This window comes from Heterodontus francisci, chromosome 11 (genome assembly GCF_036365525.1).
Source record: "Heterodontus francisci isolate sHetFra1 chromosome 11, sHetFra1.hap1, whole genome shotgun sequence".
Taxonomy (NCBI): domain Eukaryota; kingdom Metazoa; phylum Chordata; class Chondrichthyes; order Heterodontiformes; family Heterodontidae; genus Heterodontus; species Heterodontus francisci.
The window spans coordinates 45675290-45697986 of record NC_090381.1 but is presented as its reverse complement, the minus strand read 5'-3'; the positions used below and the strand labels follow the sequence as shown (position 1 = coordinate 45697986).

The 22697-nt window shown below is 44.1% G+C and overlaps 1 protein-coding gene across 1 annotated transcript in view; it reads left to right on the top strand.

Moving 5' to 3' along the window:
• clstn2a (calsyntenin 2a) overlaps positions 1–22697 on the top strand; it is a 540968-nt gene that overhangs the window by 478286 nt on the left and 39985 nt on the right. The window contains exon 10 of the mRNA XM_068041418.1: positions 4119–4281. Coding sequence (XP_067897519.1) covers positions 4119–4281 — 163 coding nt within the window. The remainder of the gene's footprint in view (positions 1–4118; positions 4282–22697) is intronic.

The window sequence follows — 22697 nt, the reverse complement described above, 5'->3', positions numbered from 1 at the left end:
TCTGACCTAATGTGCAAATTGACTCCTTCCATATCTTTCTCTGTGTGTTCTGAACACTTTATATCCTTGTATATTAAGCGCCCAGTCCTCACTATTTTAAGCCATTTTTAAGCCATGTTTCCATTTTTGCTGCTATATCATATACACAAACTGCTACTTGTACTTGTAGTTCACCAACTTTATTTGCCACAAATTGTATGTTTACATAAATGCATTGTAATCCTTTCTCATAGCCCTTCTCAGTCTGCCCCTATCTAATATGGAACAATTCCCTTCTCTAGTACTGTCCTGCACTGTCACATTATTTTTTTTATTTCCCGTCCCTAATTGCCCTTGAACTGAGTGACTTGCTCGGCCATTTCAGAGGCCAGTTAAGAATCCACCACATTGCTGTGGGTCTGGAGTCACATGTAGGCCAGACCAGGTTAGGATGGCAGATTTGTTTCCCTAAAGGAGATTGGTGAACCAGATGGGTTTTTATGACAATCGATGATAGTTCTATGGTACCATTACTGAGACTAGCTTTCAATTCCAGATTTTTATTAATTAATTGAATTTATTAATATAATAAATAATAATGTTTCTATTGTAGCTCTTGGGTCTAAAGGGATCAAAGGGTATGGGGCGAAAGACGGAACAGGCTACTGAGTTGGATGATGAACCATGATCATAATGAATGGCGGAGCAGGCTCGAAGGGCCAAATGGCCTACTCCTGCTCCTATTTTCTATGTTTCTAATTGAATTTAAATTCCATCGGTTTCCATCGTGGGATTTGGACACACGGCCCCAGGGCATTAGCCTGGGCCTCTGGATTACTTGTTCAGTATCATTAGCACCGTGCCACCGTCTCCCCGACTTTCTTTATTCCTCTCTTCTACTTCTATATGCTGGGTGCCCACTCCCCTGCCAATTTAGTTTAAAACCTGCCCAACTACACTATTGAACCTCTCAGTGAGGAAATTGGTCCCAGACCTGTTGAAGTGCGACCTGTCCCTTTTGAATAGGTGCCTTTTGCCCCAGGACTGGTCCCAATGCCCCAAGAACCTGAAGCCCTCCCTCCTGCACCATGCTTCAAGTCATGCATTGATCCTCTCTATTTTCTTATTGCTATTCTCGCTCGCGCGTGGCACTGTGAATAATCCAGAGATTACTGCCTACGAAATCCTACTCTTTAACTTCCTCCCGATCTTAATATCAAATAAAGGTGTGTTGTCCGTTTGTTATCCTATTGTATACCTGTACCACACAGAAATAATCTTTGCGCCTTAGGTGTTAATGAGTAGTCATGGCTCCTCTGGTTGAGTAAGTACGCTGCTTGGTATATTGGGACCAGAAGGTTAGAGATTTGATCTTGATCTGTAGTGAGTTGACTTATCTCAGCCAGGCTGGAAGTGCAGATGTTATAACTGACCTAATGCTCCTGGGCTATGGAGAGTATGAATAATCCAGGCTTCCCAATCTTGATAGCTGCCCTGTGATCCTTAATGTTAAGTTCGCGTGTGGATATTGGATGAGAATTGGACTGAGTATTTGACTCAGTTGTGGTGACTGTATCTCCATGGTTACTGTCTCATGAAGAATGAGCACATGGGTGAGGCAGCAAAGGTCTGCTGTTACTGTTGAATATGTCATAGTACTATCAGTGCCTTCAGTGGAGAAATGGGATTCTCCTTTAAATAGAGAAGTAGAGTTGCAACTATATAAACAACCACAAGTTGTTGGTAATATTGCTGATACCAGGCCCAGGCTGCTGGCATCAGCTGTGCTCCTCTTGTTTGTTATGCCTTTTTCTCTCTATGCTGTCCAGAATCAAATCTTTCCCTTCTCATTTTGTCAAGTGTGGAAGCTGCCTGTCATCCAGCAGCATCTTTTACCCGCTAGCTCCATGACTGCAAGTTCTGGCAATGTTGGACTCAGCTGTGAGCCCTCCTAAATCATATTGTTTCACTTGTTCTCCAGCCAAGCACTTAATTGTGAAATGAAGCCTCTACAGAAGGCTCAATACATTTAATGTTTTAGTGTCTTTCTGGTTACAAAACAAAACAAAACTGTTTAGTTTACTGAACAGTTTTGTCAATAAGAAGAAGGAAGCTGCAGCCAATAAACACAATCATTAACAACTTAATCATGCTCTGCCTACACTGCAATTAAAATAGTTTTTGGAAGCATTATAGCACTACTTGTAAAATGGTATGAAAAGGGTAAAAAAATTGCTTTACGCAGATGATGCACTGTTGTATATGGATACATAATGTTTTATGTTGCTATTAAGATGCAGCTGTATGTAACTGGAATCAAAACAAAAAATGCTGGAAATGATCAGGTCAGGCAGCATCTTTAGAGAGAAAAACAAAGGTAATGTTTAAGGTCACTGGACAAAGGGAAAGGAAGGAGGGGAGGAAAAAACAGAAAGGAAACTCTGTGATAGGGTAGAAGGCAGGAGAGACAAAAGATATGATGGTGCAAGGTAAAAGTAAGTGATAACGGGACAAGTCAAGAAACAGAGTAACTGGCCTGCTTCTCTAAAGGCCACAAGATTTAGTTGGTGGACAGGTGAAGATCAATCCTCTTAAGCACTTCCTGAGCTCAATTAGAGGGCAGATTTAATGTAGATTGCCAGCAGCAACAAAAATGTCTGCCTTTCTTTCTGTCTAGTGGGTCACCCACTGTGCTTAATCAGCTGAAGTGCGTCCCAGCCCATGTGCTCAACTGCCGACAAATCGCAAAAGCTTCCTGGTTCACCTGCTTAGTTTACCTACCTCAAGTCCTTCTCAGCCTGTTCAGCTAACTGCCAAGCCCAGGCCTGACTACCTGCCGGACCCAAGTAGTTTTCAGACTCATGAATAAATCCATGCTGGCAGTGAGATATCAGTTCCTTTACCCAGGTGAAGCACACACATATCTATGCAAATTCAGATCGTAAGAACGCAATCTTCAGGCCTTACAGAAGTGGCGTTCCCACAAGAAAAATCAGTTGACCATTAGTTACGTTAATGAGCATTATGAATTTAAATATTCTGTTCAAATTAGAAGGAAAGTCACCAGCCATCACTGGATATAAAGAATGTGGCAAAACTATCAGTCTCAGTTTTCTTATGCAAATTTGACCAATTAAAAGCTGAATGTTCTCTGCGATGCCTAAGAAATGATGTCCATGATCTTAGGCAGGTGAAGACTGCAATATATAATTTTCTTTGCAATACTTTGTTACTATGATCACCATCTTTAATATTCATTTTCCAATGCAAATTAGCACTCTGCTAATCACTGGCAATGGATTGAGTTTATTCATGGTACTGTATTAAACTAAACATTAACATAGTCATGAATCACAGCTGGCACCTGGATATTATTTACCATGAAGAAACTAGATTTTTATTTGCGGGGGAAGCCCCTGGATTGAGAAATGAAGTAATTATCTCAAATTATATTCTACCCGTATGTAGCTAAGAACCAATTGCTTTGTTTTAAAATAAATTACTGAGAAAGGTAATTTAAATACTTATTTTTCATTGACAGAATAAATAAAAACGAATTTTCAGAGGGCAATCAATTCTGCCCTGTTGAATAATGATAAAATTTTGCTTACTACTTATGCTTTGAGTAGGCCCATTTGATTTATTGTCTCATTTCTCACAAATATGAATTCTACATTAAAAAGCAAATCTAAAATATCAAGTGCATTCAAGCTATTGGCGGGGGGGTGGTGGGGGGATGTGAATGAGTTCTTCTTTAAATAGAGCTGGCAATTCTTTCAAATATGATTATGATTTAAGCAGTCATTGTCTTATTGGACTTTTATCATGATTATCAAATTTCAGTTTATCTGTGGGCATTTACCAACAACAGGAAAGAATGTGCAAGCTATTAAATTATTCAAATTCTGTAGTAGCAATAATACATATTGTCTGTAATAATGTCTTGGTATAATTAATTTTGCAAGACTGACTCAAAAGCACCAAAAAAAGGATGGTGTTGAATGAGCTATAACACATAAGCTAAGTAATAGGATTATTAAATTATTTGTTGGTCTATGTGATTGTTGCAAAAAAGAAAGTAGTCAAAGGTATTTGTGCATCTCAAAATGAAATAAAGCTAGAGTTTTTCTCTGCTTCAGATCTGCGACAAGGAATGGCATTATTACGTTGTTAATGTTGAGTTTCCTGTGGTGACATTGTACGTGGATGGAATGACTTATGACCCATACCTGGTGACAGATGATTGGCCAATCCACCCATCACACATTGACATGCAGCTAACTGTTGGAGCCTGTTGGCAAGGTAAGATCTTCAACAAGTGGGAAAGGCGGGTAAAGACTGGGTTGACATTTTGATTTCAGTCCAAGTTAGCAAGGACTGAATGTGGTCATAGAGTTTGTACCAAGCTTAATTCAACACAGAAGCGATGACAGGAAACTGCCCTATAAAATTATTACGTTTACTCCTTCAGAAAAGTCTGGACTCGACTCTCTTTCAAGGTTACAAAGTTTTATTGTATAATATAATTCACATCCATGGTGCGACTCTTCATCTGTGACATTTTTATTAAATGTATATGGATCAGAAATGGCCACATGGAACAAAGGCCTCCTACTATAAGCTATTCTAATCAAGCTTTTCCAGTTTTAGTGGCTTGTTACCCAGCAGGGATAGGCACCAACCTGTTGCACCATGGATATTTGACAAAATTATTCACTCCACCACAGACATGGGTGCAATTAATTTGTAAATAAAGTGTATAGCCAACCTAATGCCATCAAAACACAGTCCGATTTAAAACACATTTCTCCCAATTTAGTGAGATGCCTGGCATTGTCTTTGCTTGCACAAGTAGTCAATGGTTGCCCACGCACTAGTTGATGCAGAGAATTCGGATGCCCATCTGTCAGGAGTGATCTTGATCTCCCCCACTCTCTTTCCCTCTCTCCCCCTAACCCTTTCCCTCCCCCCCAAAATCTCTCCCTTGCTCCTACCTCTCTCTCTCCCCCTCACACTTTCCCTCTCTTCCCTCACTCTTTCCCTCTTTCCCCCTAACTCTTTCCCTCTCTCCCCCCACTCTTTCCCTCTCTCCCCTCCACTCTTTCCCTCTCTCCCCACCACTCTTTCCCTCTCTCCCCCACTCTTTCCCACTCTCCCCCTAACCCTTTCCCTCCCCCCCAAAATCTCTCCCTCGCTCCTACCTCTCTCTCTCCCCCTCACACTTTCCCTCTCTTCCCTCACTCTTTCCCTCTTTCCCCCTAACTCTTTCCCTCTCTCACCCCACTCTTTCCCTCTCTCCCCTCCACTCTTTCCCTCTCTCCCCTCCACTCTTTCCCTCTCTCCCCCCCACTCTTTCCCTCTCTCCCCCCACTCTTTCCCTCTCTTCCCCCACTTTCTCCCTCTCTACCCCCTCTCTCTCCCCCTCTCTTCCCCCCCATTCTTTCCCTCTCCCACCCCTCACTCTCCCTCTCTACCCCCCATTTCTCCCCCCCCACTCTCTCCCACCCTTTCCTCCCACTCTCTCCCTCTCTCCCACCCCTCTCTCCCCTCTTCCCCCCTCCTCTCTCCCCCCTCCCTCCTCTCCCCTCCTCCCCCTCTCTTCCATCCCTCTCTCCCCCCTTTCTCCCCTCTCTCACCCTCTCTCTTTCTCCTGCTCTCTTCCTCCTCTTTCCCTTTACTCTCTCCCTCTCTTCCCCCCACTCTCTCCCTCTCTTCCCCCCACCACCGCCTCTCTCTCTCTCTCTCCCCTCCCCCACATGCACCAGGAGCCGAAACACATTGCCCCTGGTATTGGCCCGCACTCTCAGAGAACCCAAGGCATTTGGAGATCTGAGAAAGTGGACCGTCTGCCTAAAAAAAAAAGTAAAGTAGTTTTCCTTTTTCAGTTCTATCATTTGTTCCTGTGTGCTATCCTATCTGTTCAGACATGGGCAGTGAGCAACTGATTGACGGCTCCGATTGGACGGCAGGCAAACCATTCACACTTTTGATTGGTGGGCCGGATACAAAACTTTGGCGGATTGTAGGAACTAGCCTGATGCCCTGATCCTTTGCAATTACTTTCGCTGCTGATAATTATAGATGTCTTGCTCCAAGCCTTTAAGCCACTGTTTTAAAATACAAGTTTAAAGGCTTGGAGCAAAACATTCAAAATTACCACAGACACTGGTGTCCGTGTACAGACACGTTGCCGACCCCTGATTCCCACTGACTGCACACTTCCGTAAAATGTATTGTACTAGGAAAATACCCCTGCTATTAATAAGATATGATATCCTGCTTTGCAAAACAATGACCTATGTTGGACCAGCTCCCAGTACTGTCAGCTGGCACTCAAATTGGATGGTGAGTGGCCTTTCTTAATTTAGTTGTTACAAAAACTAAATACTGCAGATGCTGGAAATCTGAAACAAAAACTGAAAATGCTGGAAACACTCAGCAGATCAGCATCATCTGTGCAACGAGAAACAGTTAACATTTCAAGTCAATAACATTTCATCAGAACTTTGATCTTGGTTCCATTATCACCCTATTTTCCCTTGCACCATTTTTCCCTTTTGTCATTTTCCAAGCCTTTCCCAACCATTTCTGTCCTGGCTCTGCTAGTATTTGAAAGCTGTTCATCTCTAATCTCTTCCAATTTTGTTAAAAGATCATCAAACTGAAACGTTATCTCTGTTTCTCTCAAAGCATACAATGCCTGAACTGCTGTGTGTTTGCAGTATTTTCTATTTTTATTAATTTAATTTTTTCTAGATTAATTGTAACATTCTTAATGCCATGCCCTTTGAGATTAGTTAACTTCACACAGAGCAGGGATCAAGGGCTGGATTTTCATTATGGAGGTGGGAAACAGGAACCGGGTCTGGTTTTGGGTCAGAAACCTGACTCCACTGGGAAGCTGATTTAGATTGCAATTTTCCAATGGGTAACCCTTTAATTGGTATGGAGACAGATTTCCTGTCCTCTTAGAGCCAGTGGAATTGAAGATGGCAGCGGGTCAGATCAAGTGTGGGGCTCATATAGACATTCACAGCAGCCATCACTGAGGCTGCTGGTTGTCCTGAGGGAGAGATCTACCTTCCACAGCACCAGAGGGAAGTGGGATGTCATAGGCGTGCTGGAGGCCTGGCACAAGGGGCAGGGCAGACCCTCCCTTCATTGATGCCCACTTGGATCTAATGCTGGAAGCCATGAGGGAGAGGGGGGAGGTCCTCTTCCCACAGTGTGACAGGAGGAGGCCACCTCATTGTGCAGCAAGGGCATCTCTCTGTTCATTGTTATCAACCTCTGCCCCCACTTCCTCCTCCTCTCTTACCTCTGGCTCCTCCCCCAATGAACTATCTCCTTCCAGAGCCTCACTGTCCTCAAGGTCCACATCTCTCTGGAGGGCCATGCTATGGGAACACAACAAACCACCACAATGACCGAGACCCTTGCAGGAGGGTATTGGAGGATGTCACCCGACCGATTCAGGCACCAGAATCACATCTTCAAAAACCCGATGGCCTGCTCATTGGTTGTCCTGCTGAGCAGGTGGCATTGGTTGTATCGCCTCTGTGCCTCCATTTGGGGCTCCCGCAGAGCTGTCAGGAGCCATCTCTTCAAGGGATTTCCCTTGTCCCCTTGGATTCATCCATGCTCTTTGGGGGTTGGAGTGAAGTACTGAGGCAGCTTGGACTGGCAGAGGATGAAGGAGTCATGGCAGCTACCAGGAAAGTGAACACACTCATGAAGGCAGCTCTTGTTGTAGTTGTGGACCAGTTGGACATTGAGGAAGTGTAAGTCCTTTCTGTTGATGGATCTCACTGGCCAGTCACTGGATGCCTTGATGGTCACATGGGCACAAGCTATGATGCCCTGCACCTGGGGGAATCCATCGATGGAGGCTGAACCCAATGCCCTCTCTGCCAGCACAGGCCCTGTGTCAAAATGGGTGTAGTCCTTGCCCTCCTGGAAAGGGCATCCATGACCTGCCTGATGGCCTCATGAGATGCCAACTGCGAGATGCCATCTAGGTCCACAGCTGATCCCTGGAACTACCTGGTTGCATTGAAGTTCAGAGCGACAGAGATCTTGATGGCTGCAGGTAAGGGACTGCCATGAGGGTCATCAGGCCTCAGGTTATTGTGAATCAGAGCACACAGGTCCGTGACTATCTGCCTGGATAGGCACAGGCTCCTATGGCATTGGCACTCTGTCATTTGCAGGTAGCTGACTCTTGGGCTGTGCACCCAATGTTTTGGGTAGTGCCTTCCTCCCCTTGCAGCCCGCTGTGCTCCTCTGGCCTCCAGCTGTCAAGGAGGTTGTGTCTACTGCAGCTCATCCTGGCTGCTCTGTCCTTGTCAAAGTAGCCTGTTCCCATCCCAACTTCCTCAGCTGGGCTTTGTACATTCACCAGGCCTTTCCCTACCAAACCCGAGCTGCCCCTGTGATGCCAGTGGGCTCATGCCTCTCTCCAGTTTCCTGCCACTTACCCATGGAAATTCAACTCTTCAGCAATAGCTACACTTGAGACATATCTGAAACAGCTGAGCTTTATTTTCTGCCTCTGCTTTATTTCAATCAGCCCTTCCCATAGCCCTGATGGCCCTCCATACTGTTCGTGTCTGCAGAACATTGTCCTACTCCCCCCATGGCATCTTCTCCATTCTCAGCCTTCAGAAATTGTGAACTGATACTGATAAGTATGTTAATGAGCTCTTTAATGAGCTTACAGGCAACTAAATCGAAGCATGCACTCGACCCATTTCCTTGCTGCCGGCATCCCTTTAAAAATGGTGTCACGTTCCTGAGGCAGCAGGTCCCAATGTCAATCTCCAAACATGCAATATTCAAATTCTGCTCACCTCTGTTACACACTCAGCCAGCTTTGAAAATCCAGCCCCAAACCTTTCTTGTGCACCTGAATGAGCACTGCATCAGATAGGGTATTTACCAGGGAGGCACCCAGATTTTTCTTTTGTTAACTTTAATGGGAATAAAAATTTTCGGGGAAAAATCATTGATGTTATTCATTCTCTATTATTGGCAAACAGCACGTCATTAGTTAAATTCAAAGAATCATTCATCTTGCATTGGAGCATTTGGACCTGTTGTAGTATGAACAATGAAGGCTACTGTTCAGAAGGATTGGCACTATGATGGTTCCTAGAAAGATTGATCAAATTGATCAAAAACAGTGTTAAATGCATTTTGTGTGTTCAGTAATCTGCTATAAAAAACAGTGAATCATTGTGTAAGATTGCTGATACTTTGGATATCCATGTGTTACCACCTGACAAATGATGATTATTTTGGTTTCTTCTACTGTATTAACCAATTTTCTATAGACGGTTACCATAGTTTTTAAATGGCCATTATTCAGGGTGTTAATGTGTGATCCTGAAGCAATGCATCTTCTGACTCGTGCATTCGAAGACTGAGTATACCCACTTATATTTAATTTACTAAGGCCTTGCCTAAAATCATATTGTTTATGTATCTTTGATACATATTGGAGGACTGTCATATGTTCCTATTCTGCTTGGTTTACTGGGGATGTTCAGTTGGATGATCTATAACACCAGTACTCTTGTGTTAAAGGGATTTAACAACAGATAAGACTTAAGCCAAAGGAGTGAAAGGATGCAAAGCAAACTACAGCCATAGTTAGATATTTGGCATTCATGTATGTGCTCATTAAAATTAGGTTAGATTTTACAAATTGTATGTTAGTCTCTTTTGGATGCAAATTGTTTGAACATTTATAAAATGTGCAAAAACTTCACGTTTTCTTATTTACACCTTGACTAATTAGTTGAATGGTAAATGTAAATGAAGGAATGTGTTGTCATAGTAGAACAAAGAACAAAGAAAATTACAGCACAGGAACAGGTCCTTCGGCCCTCCAAGCCTGCGCCGAATTAGCCTTAGTAATTATTTCTAATAGTTGTTGGGCTGTAAAGACACTACTGTTTATGAGATCTGCTGAACTTGAAAATAATTTTGTACCAATGTAAAGCTTCAGTTCTGGAGGCTGATATCACAGGATTTCTATATTTGCTCCATGTTGTACAACTAGATGATGAAATATGGTATAGTATTTTGGGGCTATAACCTAATCAAGGGTTTTCTGTTTAATCTCTGGGAATGTTGCAAATTGCCCAGATGTTGGACAAGGAGACTCTGACAAATGACAAGCAAAAGCTCACCTTTTGGTCTGAAGTGCTGAACATGAGAATAATATCTGTAGCAAAATCCCCAGAGTGTAAGAATATGGCAGCATAAGATGAAATAGAATATTGCAGACCAACAAGCCATTAAAACCTTTTACCAACAAAGTAACTTGAATAGTAGCAGTTATAAATGATAACAAGGTCAATAGAGAACTAGATCTTCTCGAGTCTCCTGACTGGCTAGGCTCCCATGCAATTGCGGAGCATATCACCACTTCTGAAGCTGATTTTCCACTTGCTTTGGCACTTCTGTGGATGCCTTAAAAAGCTCTACACTTGGCCTCAGTGTTCTTGGATTAGGGAGGGGTAAAAATAAAAAATCTGCAAGGGTTCTCATTCAGACCACTCCTGGTGGAAAGTTTATGTCTGGTTTGCTTTGAGATGTGGACAAAATTGGGCTTGCCTGTGATGGGCCTTCTGCACGCCATCTATTTAGTGGTTGATTGGCCAGCTAATTCTCAGGCTTGCACTTGAAGAATCGTGATCTGGGTAACGTACTGGAGGAATGGCATCCCCTGTAGAACTGTAATCCAATAGGCGGATAGGAAAGAAAAAGGGGTGAAGAAAAGACTTGCACAAAGGACTAAAGAAGCCTGCGTCCAGTAGAAGAGCAACAATGGATTGGATGTAATTTAGGAAGGGTATTCATTTTGATTTTCTCCATTTTCTTTTATGAAGAAAATTGGCAGGCAAACACAGTAGCTCACTCTCACTATCTCATTCGCAATGGGGCTACCATTGACCAGAAACTGAACCGGAGTAGTCATATAAATACCGTGGCTACAAGAGCAGGTTAGAGGCTAGGACTCCTGCAGCGAGTAACTCACCTCCTGACTCCCCAAAGCTTGTCCACCATCTACAAGGTACAAGTCAGGAGTGTGATGGAATACTCTCCACTTGCCTGGATGGGTGCAGCTCCAACAACACTCAAGAGGCTCGACACCATCCAGAACAAAGCAGCCCGCTTGATTGGCACACCATCCACAAACATTCACTCCTTCCACCACCGACGCACAGTGGCAGCAGTGTGTACCATCTACAAAATGCACTGCAGCAACGCACCAAGGCTCCTTAGACAGCACCTTCCAAACCCGCGACCTCTACCACCTCGAAGGACAAGAGCAGCAGATGCATGGGAACATCACCACCTGCAAATTCCCCTCCAAGTCACACACCATCCTGACTTGGAACTATATAGCCGTTCCTTCACTGTCGCTGGATCAAAATCCTGGAACCCCCTTCCTAACAACACTGTGGGTGTACCTACCTCACATGGACTGCAGCGGTTCAAGAAGGCAGCTCACCACCACCTTCTCAAGGGCAATTAGGGATGGGCAATAAATGCTGGCATAGCCAGTGACGCCCACATCCCATGAATGAATTTTTAAAAAGGCATTTGGTGTAGCAGCACTGTGATTGAATAAGACAGAATCATAATTAACATAATTAAAAATAACAGCAATGAACATAACAATATTAATATAACTAAAAATAATAAAATCAACCAAAAGCTAAATGACAAATTTATGCAAGTCCATGTAAAATACATCTCACAGAAAATACAAAAGTGAATTTGTATTTACTCTGTCCCACACATTTGCTGCTTGTCTTTCAAGGACATTTATTGATTGGTTGCTAATTAAAAAATGTCACACGCGTGCAGGAATATTGAATTCACAATCACAAACAATACAGTCAAGAGTCAATTACGATGTGGGACTTTTCCAAATAATGAGCCTTGCTGCAATCTGTCCTGTTTCTCGATTACTGTCACAAATCACAAGTGCTATTAAATGCTCTAAGTTGAGAATTTTTCCATTAGATGTTAGCGTATTTATTAGAGGAAACGGGTCAGCTGTGGGGCATGAATTCCATAACCCCTTAACTCTCCGATTCAATCAGTTTGCTGTCTGCAGATCCCTATTTGATTGCTGTAGTCGTCTTGTGAGCAATCACTGCACAGTTAAAATTCCTTGCAAATAGAGATGAGTGAACTCAGTGCTTTGAGGAGTTGATTTTAAGCTTTGGAATTTTACTTCAATTACATAGCCACATACCTGGTTTAAATAAATTTGTGCATTTTAATACAAATATCAATAGTGTGAGCTAATATTTTATTCTCACAACATGGTATTTAACAAGGCATTGGTTCTGATCACGTTAAAATCTGACTCAGTAAGATTTGATGTTTTTGTTTAAAGAAGGATTCTGCTGTTAGAAAAAGATAGTAAAATCTCAAGATATAATTTGCATCTTTATGAATATCTTGAATATAGAGGAGTGACATATACACATGCATACGCAGGCACACACACTGATGTGATTCTCAAAATTTATACAACGTGAACCTGTGCTATACATTCAACAACAGTTGCTTTTCTTACTGCTATTATTTCAACAGAACCTTTCAGAGTGCATCATAAGTGGATGCTGAGCAGACACAGGAAAGTCTAGAAAATCAGCCTCTGATGGTCCAGCAAAGGGATGGGGAGATGAGCAGTAAACCTGAGTCAGAGGAGTGGAGGGTGCTTACTGGTACAAGACTGAAAAAGCTAATATAGATAAGGTGGGGTGAGACTATACAAGGATCTGTCCTTGACTTCAAGATACTTGTCCTCAATGTGTTGAGTAATAGGGAGCCAGTGGAGCTTGACAAGAACAGAAGTGACGGGGAGGCAGAGCTTTGTGTGAGAGAATGCTCACGCCACAGAATTTCAGATCAGCTGGAGGTTGTGAAGGAATCAATTTTACAATTCATGATGATCTGAAGGGACACTTAGGTGCTGATATGGATTTGAAAAAGGATGGTGTTGCTTATACTGCCATTAAGATCAAGGAAATTGGTTCCAAACGTCATGCTCGGCCAATAACTGGCGTCCATGGCAATGACCTGGGAGTTTGTGATGGTGGACAGCTGGTGTTGGGTATCTTTGGTGTACATGTGAATGCTTATCACTAGTCGTGGATGATGTTGCTAAGGAGCAGCATGCAGATGATAAATAAGTGGAGACCATGGTTGAACCTCATGAGTACAGCACAGCTAACTGCAGGCAGAAGAAGAAAAATTGTTGGGGGAAATGTCGTCCAAAAGGAAGTGTGAAATGGTAGCTCTATGAGGATGAAACATAGAGAGGAGATAGTGCAAGGAGAATGGATTTCTTAACAGTATTAAAAGTGGTTAAGAAGGTAAAGAGGTGCAATATGTTTCAGACAACTGTCACACAGAACGTTATTGGTAACTAAATTACTATGTCAACTGGACTGGACACACAGGGCAGAATTTTCAGGACTGAAAGCAGGAAGGACTGAAAATTGCCATTGGAGAGTGGCCTGCCGGCTTGCTGACATGTTCCCTCCTCCAGGCCATTTTCATTCTAGGAGAAACACGGGAGTGGGGTGACGACTACCCACCCACAAGTGACAGGTAGCCTGTTTCGCCTTAATAGGCTATTTATTTAGCCTCTCAGCAGAAGCCAATTGGAATTTTCCAGTTGACTTTCAGGTCCCCACTGAGGCCAAACCACGGCCAAGGGATGGAGACAATCCCCCAACAGCAGACCGAGGTGGGAGCCAGCATTCCATCCCACTAGGACCCCCCACCCCCAACTGCACCCACCATGGCCATCAGCCATCCAGTGTCCCTCTACGACGATGGCCTGGTAGTTGTGGTCTTTCTAATGTGAAACTTGTTTGACTTCTCTTGAGAGGTAACCTCCATCTTGTGGTTCCCCTCTCTCTCTTACCTGAATTGGCAGTTCCCACCTCTGACAGTGGGGCTGCTGATGTGTCAGTGCTGGAGGGCCTCCTATTGGCCCTCCAACCTCGGGAACCACCCGCCGTCTTTAATTGGCCAGGCATGCTAAGATCACGTAAGGCATCTAACATCGATGTGATGTGGGGTCAGAACCCAGAAATCCACCCAACGTCAAGGTCCTGACCCCCAAGACAAAATCCAGCCCAAACTCTCTAAATATTACTTTTTGTGAGAAGTTATTTCTCACTATTTCTGACATACAAGGCAGAATCTTTGCCCCAATATAGGGGCGAGTACAGAAGCGGGCAGCCACAAAAATCCACAAGCAGTGAGTAGCCAATTAAAACATAGAAACATAGAAAATAGGAGCAGGAGTAGGCCTTTCGGGCCTGCTCCTCCATTCAAACAAATTCATGGTTGATCGTCTAATTCAGTACCCTTTTCCCGCTTTCTCCCCATAACCCTTGATCCCTTTGGCATTAAGACTATTTGGCATTAACATTATAGACAGCCTCCTGTCACTGTCAAGAAGCATGAAGGAGTCTGATTCCAACTTGGCAGAGGGCATGGTGCAGAGTTTACCCTCTCCACTGCCTCTGCTCCAACTTTTTATTGTGCTGCCGACCCAGAGGCACTATCACAGCTGTCCCCATACCTGTTGCAGCCTTTGTGTGCACAGGCCCCTCCCCCTCTGCCATCCCTGTGAGGATGAAGCAAAGCTCTCTGGCAAAAGCAGGAACTCACTAACACACCTCGAAAAACACTCCAGAGTATTTCCAGACACTTTGCAACAGAAAAAGTTCCAAAAAATTACAATACCTACAATCACAATGACTGGCTCTTTAAATAATGCTACTGCAGAGCCCAACTTGCAGCTTCACACTTCCTTTTTCATGACTAAACAATGTAGACACCACCTGCATATTTGTTGTCCTAACTTGGTATCCTGGCGTCACATCAGCCAGCAGGATAGCGCTAAATCAACACTTTCTGGCAGACAAAGGGGATGCACCTGCATGCACCTCTATCCTTGCAGAACGCTGTGCAGGCTGCACAGGAAGCAGCCAATGCTGCATCATGCCTCTGGGAAACTGAGGAAGGTGTCTGTAGCACCGCTCAATTGAATTTTACACCCCTTATGTCTCAGGGAGACCAGAGAAAACACAGCACATTGCATCATCTTAGAAATCATAGCGGCACAGTGACGTAGTGGCTAGCACCGCAGCCTCACAGCTCCAGTGACCCGGGTTCAATTCTGGGTACTGCCTGTGCGGAGTTTGCAAGTTCTTCCTGTGACCGCGTGGGTTTTCGCCGGGTGCTCCGGTTTCCTACCACAGCCAAAGACTTGCAGGTTGATGGGTAAATTGGCTATTATAAAATTGCCCCTAGTGTAGGTAGGTGGCAGGGAATATGGGATTATTGTAGGGTTAGTATAAAATGGGTGGTTGTTGGTTGGCACAGACTCGGTGGGCCGAAGGGCCTGTTTCAGTGCTGTATCTCTAAATAAATAAATTAAAAATCAACTTGCAAGGCACATGACATTTCTATTGTAATGTGCTATGTGTAATGCAAATGTAGATTAAATTTATATCCATTTTATTTAAAAATTAAAAAAATTGAAATTATTAGAATAACTAAAACTGGCTCTTTAATCCTAAAATTATTCCAACATAAAAATATAATAGCTAATTCCTCAATTGAACATTTCCGACGCACTTCAGCGCTCTCATGGAACCCTGGGCAAGAAATTACAAGTCCGCAATGCCTGATACCCTGTTCATATAGGTGGGAAAAAAAAAATCAAGCTTTTGAGCCAATGACTTTCTGACCAGCACCCACGATGAGTGCCGCTCCTTGCTGGGAGCACTCAATTGGCAATCAGCCCTAGAAAGAAAGACATGCATTTATAAAGCACCTTGCATGACGTAAGGTAGATGACAGGCCAGTTATCAGTTATCAGAATTTTCTAGTTGCCCTACAGGCCTCCTGGGGCATCGGGTACAGGCCAGCTGCCTGGAGGTGGCTTCTCAGCAGCAGATCAAGGGGCCAGCGCTCTAGGGAGGTTTTGAGTCACTCCTCCCCTATCTGGCCACAGCTGCGGCCACAAGCCACCCTTTGGAGGGGTTCTCCCTCTACGATGGTGGTCCAGTTGCTGTGGCCACTTTTAACTTCAAAATTGTGAGGTTTCTAGCAATCTGACAACTCATGATCACTTGATCATAATCTCTCTTACTAGAAATCGCAAAAGCTAAGAGTAATCTTAAGGTTGTATTGTTAATGTTCCTTTCCCGCAATCTCACCACTTTTCTTAACATATGACCATTGTTGCCAATTGTTTATACTTCAAGTGAATGGTCAATATTTCTGGCCTGCATTTGTGCAACTCCAGTGCCAACTTAAATGTTTGTGAATTGGTGGATTTCACAATTTATCTCTTTTGCATATGTACAGCAGAGTCAACATTTTCATAGCACCTTTAATAGAGTAAAATATCCCAAGGCACTTCACAGGAGTGTTATCAAACAAAATTTGACACCAAGCCACATAAGAAAGAATAAGAACAGATGACCAAAAGCTTGGTCAAAGAGATGAGTTTTAAGGAGCATCTTAAAGGAGGAGAGAGAGGTAGTGTCACAGAAGCTTGAGGAAATTTCAGAGTTTAGGGCCTAGACAATTGAAAGCACGGCCACCAATGATGAACTGATTAAAATTGAGGGTATGCAAGAGACCAGAATTGGAGCCAATCATTATGTTTTATGGACTGAGAGAGTCAGTGCCAACAGGGATGGCTAGGTTGTAAAAAGGCTCTGCCCAGCTACTTGGGCATGAGCCTCCAGCCTCCCACTTCACAAGAATGCATTTGACTCCTTTCCCAGCTGTGACCCCATCCCTGTTCTGCTTTCCCAGCCATGGACTGTCTCTGCTTCACTAAGGGAAATGAAGTAGTTGGTAGCTGCAGTTAATTAATGCTTCAGGATGGTCATAACTAAAAAGCACAAGATCAAACTACCTTGGGAATTTGTACAACAAAAGTGACCATTAAATTGGACTGACACATGTATGTGCATCTATTAATACATTCCCATAAAATTCTCTGCAATTTGAAATATAGATTTTGACAGGTCCACATTTTTTGTCTAATTATTTATAACTAGTACATTTATTGTGTGATGTCTGTTTCTCAATTTCATCTGATCTATTTCTAATTATTTACTAAATTCTGGAAGATCAGATGGAGTTATTTACAGAACTGTTTAACTTTGCATGCACTGATTTAATTATTTGTATATATCACAGTATTTGTAGAGCTACAGTGCATGAGCAGGATACCCTGTTTATGTATTCAATTTTCTTTTTCTTAAAAAGAGCTAGGTATAGCACAAGGGAAATTCACCAACACATACATAATTTCTTTTTTTTTTAAACAGCAATCCATAAGGTGCTGAGCCTATTTGTGTTCTCTCACTTTGCTATTGTTAAAATATAGAGGCAACAGAAAGGTTATAATGGGTAAAGAGACGTTGGAGGTTAGAGGTAAGAGATGGATGGAGTTGAAGATGCACAGTGTTTCTTTCTGTTTGGTGACCAATGGTAAATTTGGCCATTTATTAAGTATTTTTTCTTTTTTCTTTTGTCTTTTATATATAATTTGATATTTTAGTATCCACAACCAACGGATAAGATCTAAGCTCTTCAGTCCTGCCACATCTAGTCGTGAATGGTGGTGGACAATTAAACAACTTACAGGAGGAGGAGACTCCACAAACATCCCCATCCTTAATGATGGGGGAGCCCTGCACATCAGTGCATAAGACAAGGCTGAAGCATTTGCATCCATCTTCAGCCAGAAGTGCCAAGTGGATGATCCATCTCGCCTCCTCCTGAGGTCCCCAGCATCACGGATGCCAGTCTTCAGCCAATCCGATTCACTCCACTTGATATCAAGAAATGGCTGAAGGCACTGGATACTGCAAAGGATATGGGCCCTGACAACACTCTGGCAATACTACTAACGACTTGTGGTCCAGAACTTGCTGCGCCCTTAGCCAAGTTGTTCCAGTATAGCTACAACACTGGCATCTACCCATCAATAGAAAGTTGCCCAAGTATGTCCTGTACACAAAAAACAGGACAAATCCAACCCAGCCAATTACCACCCGAGCAATCTACTCTCGATCATCAGAAAAGTGATGAACGGGGTTGTTGACAGTGCTATCAAGCGGCATTTGCTCAGCAATAACCTGCTCAGTGATGCTCAGTTTGGGTTCTGTCCGGGCCATTCAGATCCTGACCTCATTACAGCCTTTGTCCAAACATGGACAAAAGAGCTGAACTCCAGAGTTGAGGTGAGAGTGACAGCCCTTGACATCAAGACAGCATTTCACGGAGTATGGTATCAACGTGCCCAGCAAAACTGGAGTCAATGGGAATCAGGGGAAAACTGTTCACTGGTTGGAGTCATACCTAGCACAAAGGAAGATGATTGTGGTTATTGGAGGTCAATCATCTCAGTCCCAGAATGTCACTTCAGGTGTTCCTCAGGGTGGTGCCCAATCATCTTCAGCTGTTTCATCAATAACCTTCCCTCCATCATAAAGTCAGAAGTGGGGACATTCGCTGATGATTACACAATGTTCTGCACCATTCATAACTCCTCAGATAATGAAGCAGCCCGTGTCCAGATGCAGCAAGACCTGGACAACATCCAGGCTTACGGTATATAAAATGGTAAATTTGGCCATTTATTAGATTTTTTTTCTTTTGTCTTCTGTAGATGACTTGATATTCCTTCAATTTTCATGAGTCACTTGGAAAAGTACCGCATATACTTGAGTAAAAGTCGACCCACCCCCGCCCCAAATTTTAGTCTCAAAAATTTGGCTTTTACAGGAGTCATATTTTCAAACTCTAATAAACAAAATAATAACCACATGAAGACAGTAGGATAGATACTGACATCTAATGGTTGGATCATGCTGGGAACCTCAATGACAAGATCATCCACTGGATGCGATTTAAACATGTCCCAGATGAGCAAACTTTTTTTTCTATACGTAATCCACCTGGTCTTTGTTGTTCTCCCTTGGCGCTTTATTGAAAAAATGTGAAGGTCCTGGCTGAACGTTCGGGTATTTATATTAGTGCCTGATTAGAATGTTCTGTCTGCGCTCTGAAAGCTAAACTTGACTTTTACATGAGATATAGGAAAAATTCAAGATTTTTTGGTGTAATGTCATGTCAACTTTTACACAAGATTGACTTTTACATGAGTATATCTGGTAGTAGCAGTAGTATGAGGTGTAATAACCTCATGGAATAAATAGCACAAGCCTCATTAAATGCTTTTCAAGATGCAGTCAACCATGTTTGAAGAGAAGCAGGAAAACAACACACGTGGCATGATAGGAAGAAATGAAACACCCTTTGATTCTTGCAATAATCTACAACAAATATCTTTAAAAACCTGAATTTATTATTTTACTTTCACAAACAAGTTATTCTGCAGGTGCTCTGTAAGTTGAGTTGATGATAAACAGCGGCAAGCCATAAGTTAGGTATTCCAGAGGAGTGGAAACTGGCCATTTTGCACTTACTGACTCTGTATTCTCAAAGAAAGTTCTCAGTAGCTGTTATAAGTTTGGGGTCTGCCTTGCATATTCTCTCGGGAGCTGCTCACTCCTGTAAGCAGTCTGAGTGTCTTACATTTAGAGATGTGTCTGTACTGCCAATATCCATTTATACAACATGGACATTGGCAGTACAGACACATCCCAAAATGTAAGCCAGAGATGTAACAGAAGGACTCCTTTGTGATTTGAACTGGATGTCTTGCGCACATATCATCGTGTGCACTTGTCCAGTCTTTTTGAAGGAGAACTGAGAAGCATTTGTTAAAAGTTGGCCAGAAACAAATTAAGCTGCTTAATTTAACAGACAGCAAGTGAATATAGAGTAAAGGTCAAGCAAACCATAATGAACTCAATCTCATGACTCTCCTCAGAAACTTTGGTGAAAAATAATAAACCATTTTTGTGGGCTGACTTGTTTGTTCTTGGCATGTTTCAGGCTGCTACTACCTGCAAAAAGTAACCTGCATTTTTAGTCTCCAGCTGTGGGCTAAGCAACTGTCTCACACAGACCACCTTTCATACTCTGACTGCCCATTGTACCTTTGTTTCTTTTCTCTGTTAATTCTGGCCCCAGGAAGCAGAATGGCTGGATGCAATGGCTGGAATTTTATTGGTGCAGCAGGGACCTTGGCGATGGGTCTGAAAACCAGGGGCAATCCCACCTGGGCCATTTGTGGGAGCCCGGCCGTATTTTTCGGCAGTCCGACAACTAATTAATTGCCATCAGGGCTCTCATCCCTTTAAAGGATAGGCACCCGCCCCCAGGAGCTGCTGACCAGTTGGAGGGCTGGCCGATCAGTTGTCTCAGCAGTGGCAAATGCTGGGACGTGCCTGGATGAGAAGATGCCATGGAAGCAGGCCACCCTGTCAACCAGATAAATGGAGTCCGGGGATGCCAAGGCCAGTCAGGCAAGTCCCGACGAGGTTGAGAGTGGGTGATGTTGGTGAGGGTGTGTGGGGGGGGGGGGTTGTGGTTGCTGCAGGGCAGCCATCGCTGATGAGAGACCCCTCCATGGGTGCCCGTATAGGAGAGCACCACCCGAGCTCATACGCAGCAGATCAGGTACCAATTACAGGGCCGGTAGCTCAGTAGTATCGGCAGCGCCACCGGGATTGGACAAAGACCAGGCGCTAGAACCCCGGACCTTGCGTAAGTGAAGCAGGATCACCAGGGCCAGATCGGAAGTCCCCAGCGGCTGTTGGGGGAGTGGTCGTGCAGTATGAGAGAGTTGGTTCCCAGGGGTAACTGCTTCCTGGCAAGGTCCTCCGTGGGCCACAGATTGTCCACAGAGCAGGAACCAGCTCCCTCCCCAAGCCCTCAGGGAGAGTGCCTTGATTTACATGGCACCCTCCCTGCATGGCAGAGGCCGTCCCAGCTGCTTGTTAGATCCCAGTTGTGGGGTGAAGAGGCCTTTAAGGGGCGGTTAATAGGCCATTTAAGGGCGTCAATTGACTGGGTGGGAAAGCTGTTATTGGCTTAACTCACCCCTGGGAAGATCGCTTGGTGACAGGGTGGCAACAGGCCCTCCACGCACTATTCTACACTACACAACACTCCACCCCGCACCCCCACCCCACTTGCCTCACCAGGGCCCAGCTGATTGTCTCCAGTGAGGCCCTAGACAATTAATATTCATGATTTTGAACACTCTATCAAATTCGTCTTAACCTTCTCTGCTCTAAGGAGAACAACACCAGCTTCTCCAGCCTCTCCATATAACTAAAGTAGATTATTCCTGATACCAATCCAGTAAATCTCTCCTGAATCTTTTCCAAGGCTTTGACATCCTTCCTAAAGTGTGGTACCCACAATTCAACACAATGTTCCACCTGACGCCTAACCGTATAAAGGTTTAGCATAACTTCAAAAATTTCAAAATTTAGGCCGGTATATTACGCCCTCCTCCCACCCACAGGAGTGGGCTGGTGGCGCGGGGTGGTCATAACATTGAGTGGGAGGCGAGGGTGCCGTTCTCAACTCCTTCCCAACCCCGTTGCAAATTTACGAGGGGCAGTGGCGGCGAGAATCAGCCCATCCCCCCAGACCAATCAAGGCCCAGAAGTGGCCAATTAACTGCCACTTAAGGGCTTCCTCCCACCATCGCTGGTATTTTATCAGTGGTCGGTGGCTGGCTGAGGTCCCCTAGGAGGCCGCCAAGTAATACCTGGCAGCCTGCATGCGGGTTGGGGTGGAGGCCCTCCTGATCAGGCACCCTATGCCACACGGAGGTTCCTCCCCCCACAGTCCAACCGCCCCCACGACACAACACTCCACCCCGCACCCCCCCCCAAAAACCTCAACCGACATCCCCACCCCACTTGCCTCGCCAGAGCCCAGCCGATTGTCTCCAGTGAGGCCCTAGACACTCACTGTGTTTCCGGGCCGCCGTCTTGCTGCTGAAGCAGGGTGCAGTCTCAGCAGTGGCCACTGCTCCCAGTGGTGCTACTGGGACTGAGAGCTGCCGGCCTGCTGATTGGCTGGCAGCTCTTGAAGGCGGGACTTGCTGCCTCAGAGGGGTGGCAGACCCACCGAAGGCCAATTAAGGGCTTGGGGGGGGGGAGCGTAAAATCCTGGTGTGATTCTCAGGGCCAGCAGAAGCGGGTTCGCCCCCAACTTTTTGCCAGTGGGCAATACCTCCCACCCAACATAAAATTCTGGCTTTAGACAGGGAAGCATATTGTTAGATTTCTAAAACAAATTATGTCTCAAGAGCTTTTAAGATGTAAAATGTTCTCAACTTTAATTGGCAAATGCAAGAATTGCTCAAGACAAGCCAATTTTGCCTTCTGTAGGGATGGCCTAATAAAGCCAAGGACACATATGCTTTTTTAACAGCCATCTCAACTTGTCCTGCCGCTTCAATGATTTGTGTACATACACCCCCAAGTCACTGTTTTTGCACCCCTTTAAAATTATACCATTTAGTTCACATTGCCTCAACTCATTCTTCCTGTCAAAATGTATCATTTCACACTTTTCTGCCTTAAACTTCATTTGCCAAATGTTTCTACATTTTACCAATCTGTCTGTGTCCTTCTGAAAGTTGTCACTCTCATCCTCATTGTTTTCAAGATTTATAAGTGCCATGTCAACTGCAAACTTTGAAATGATGCCCT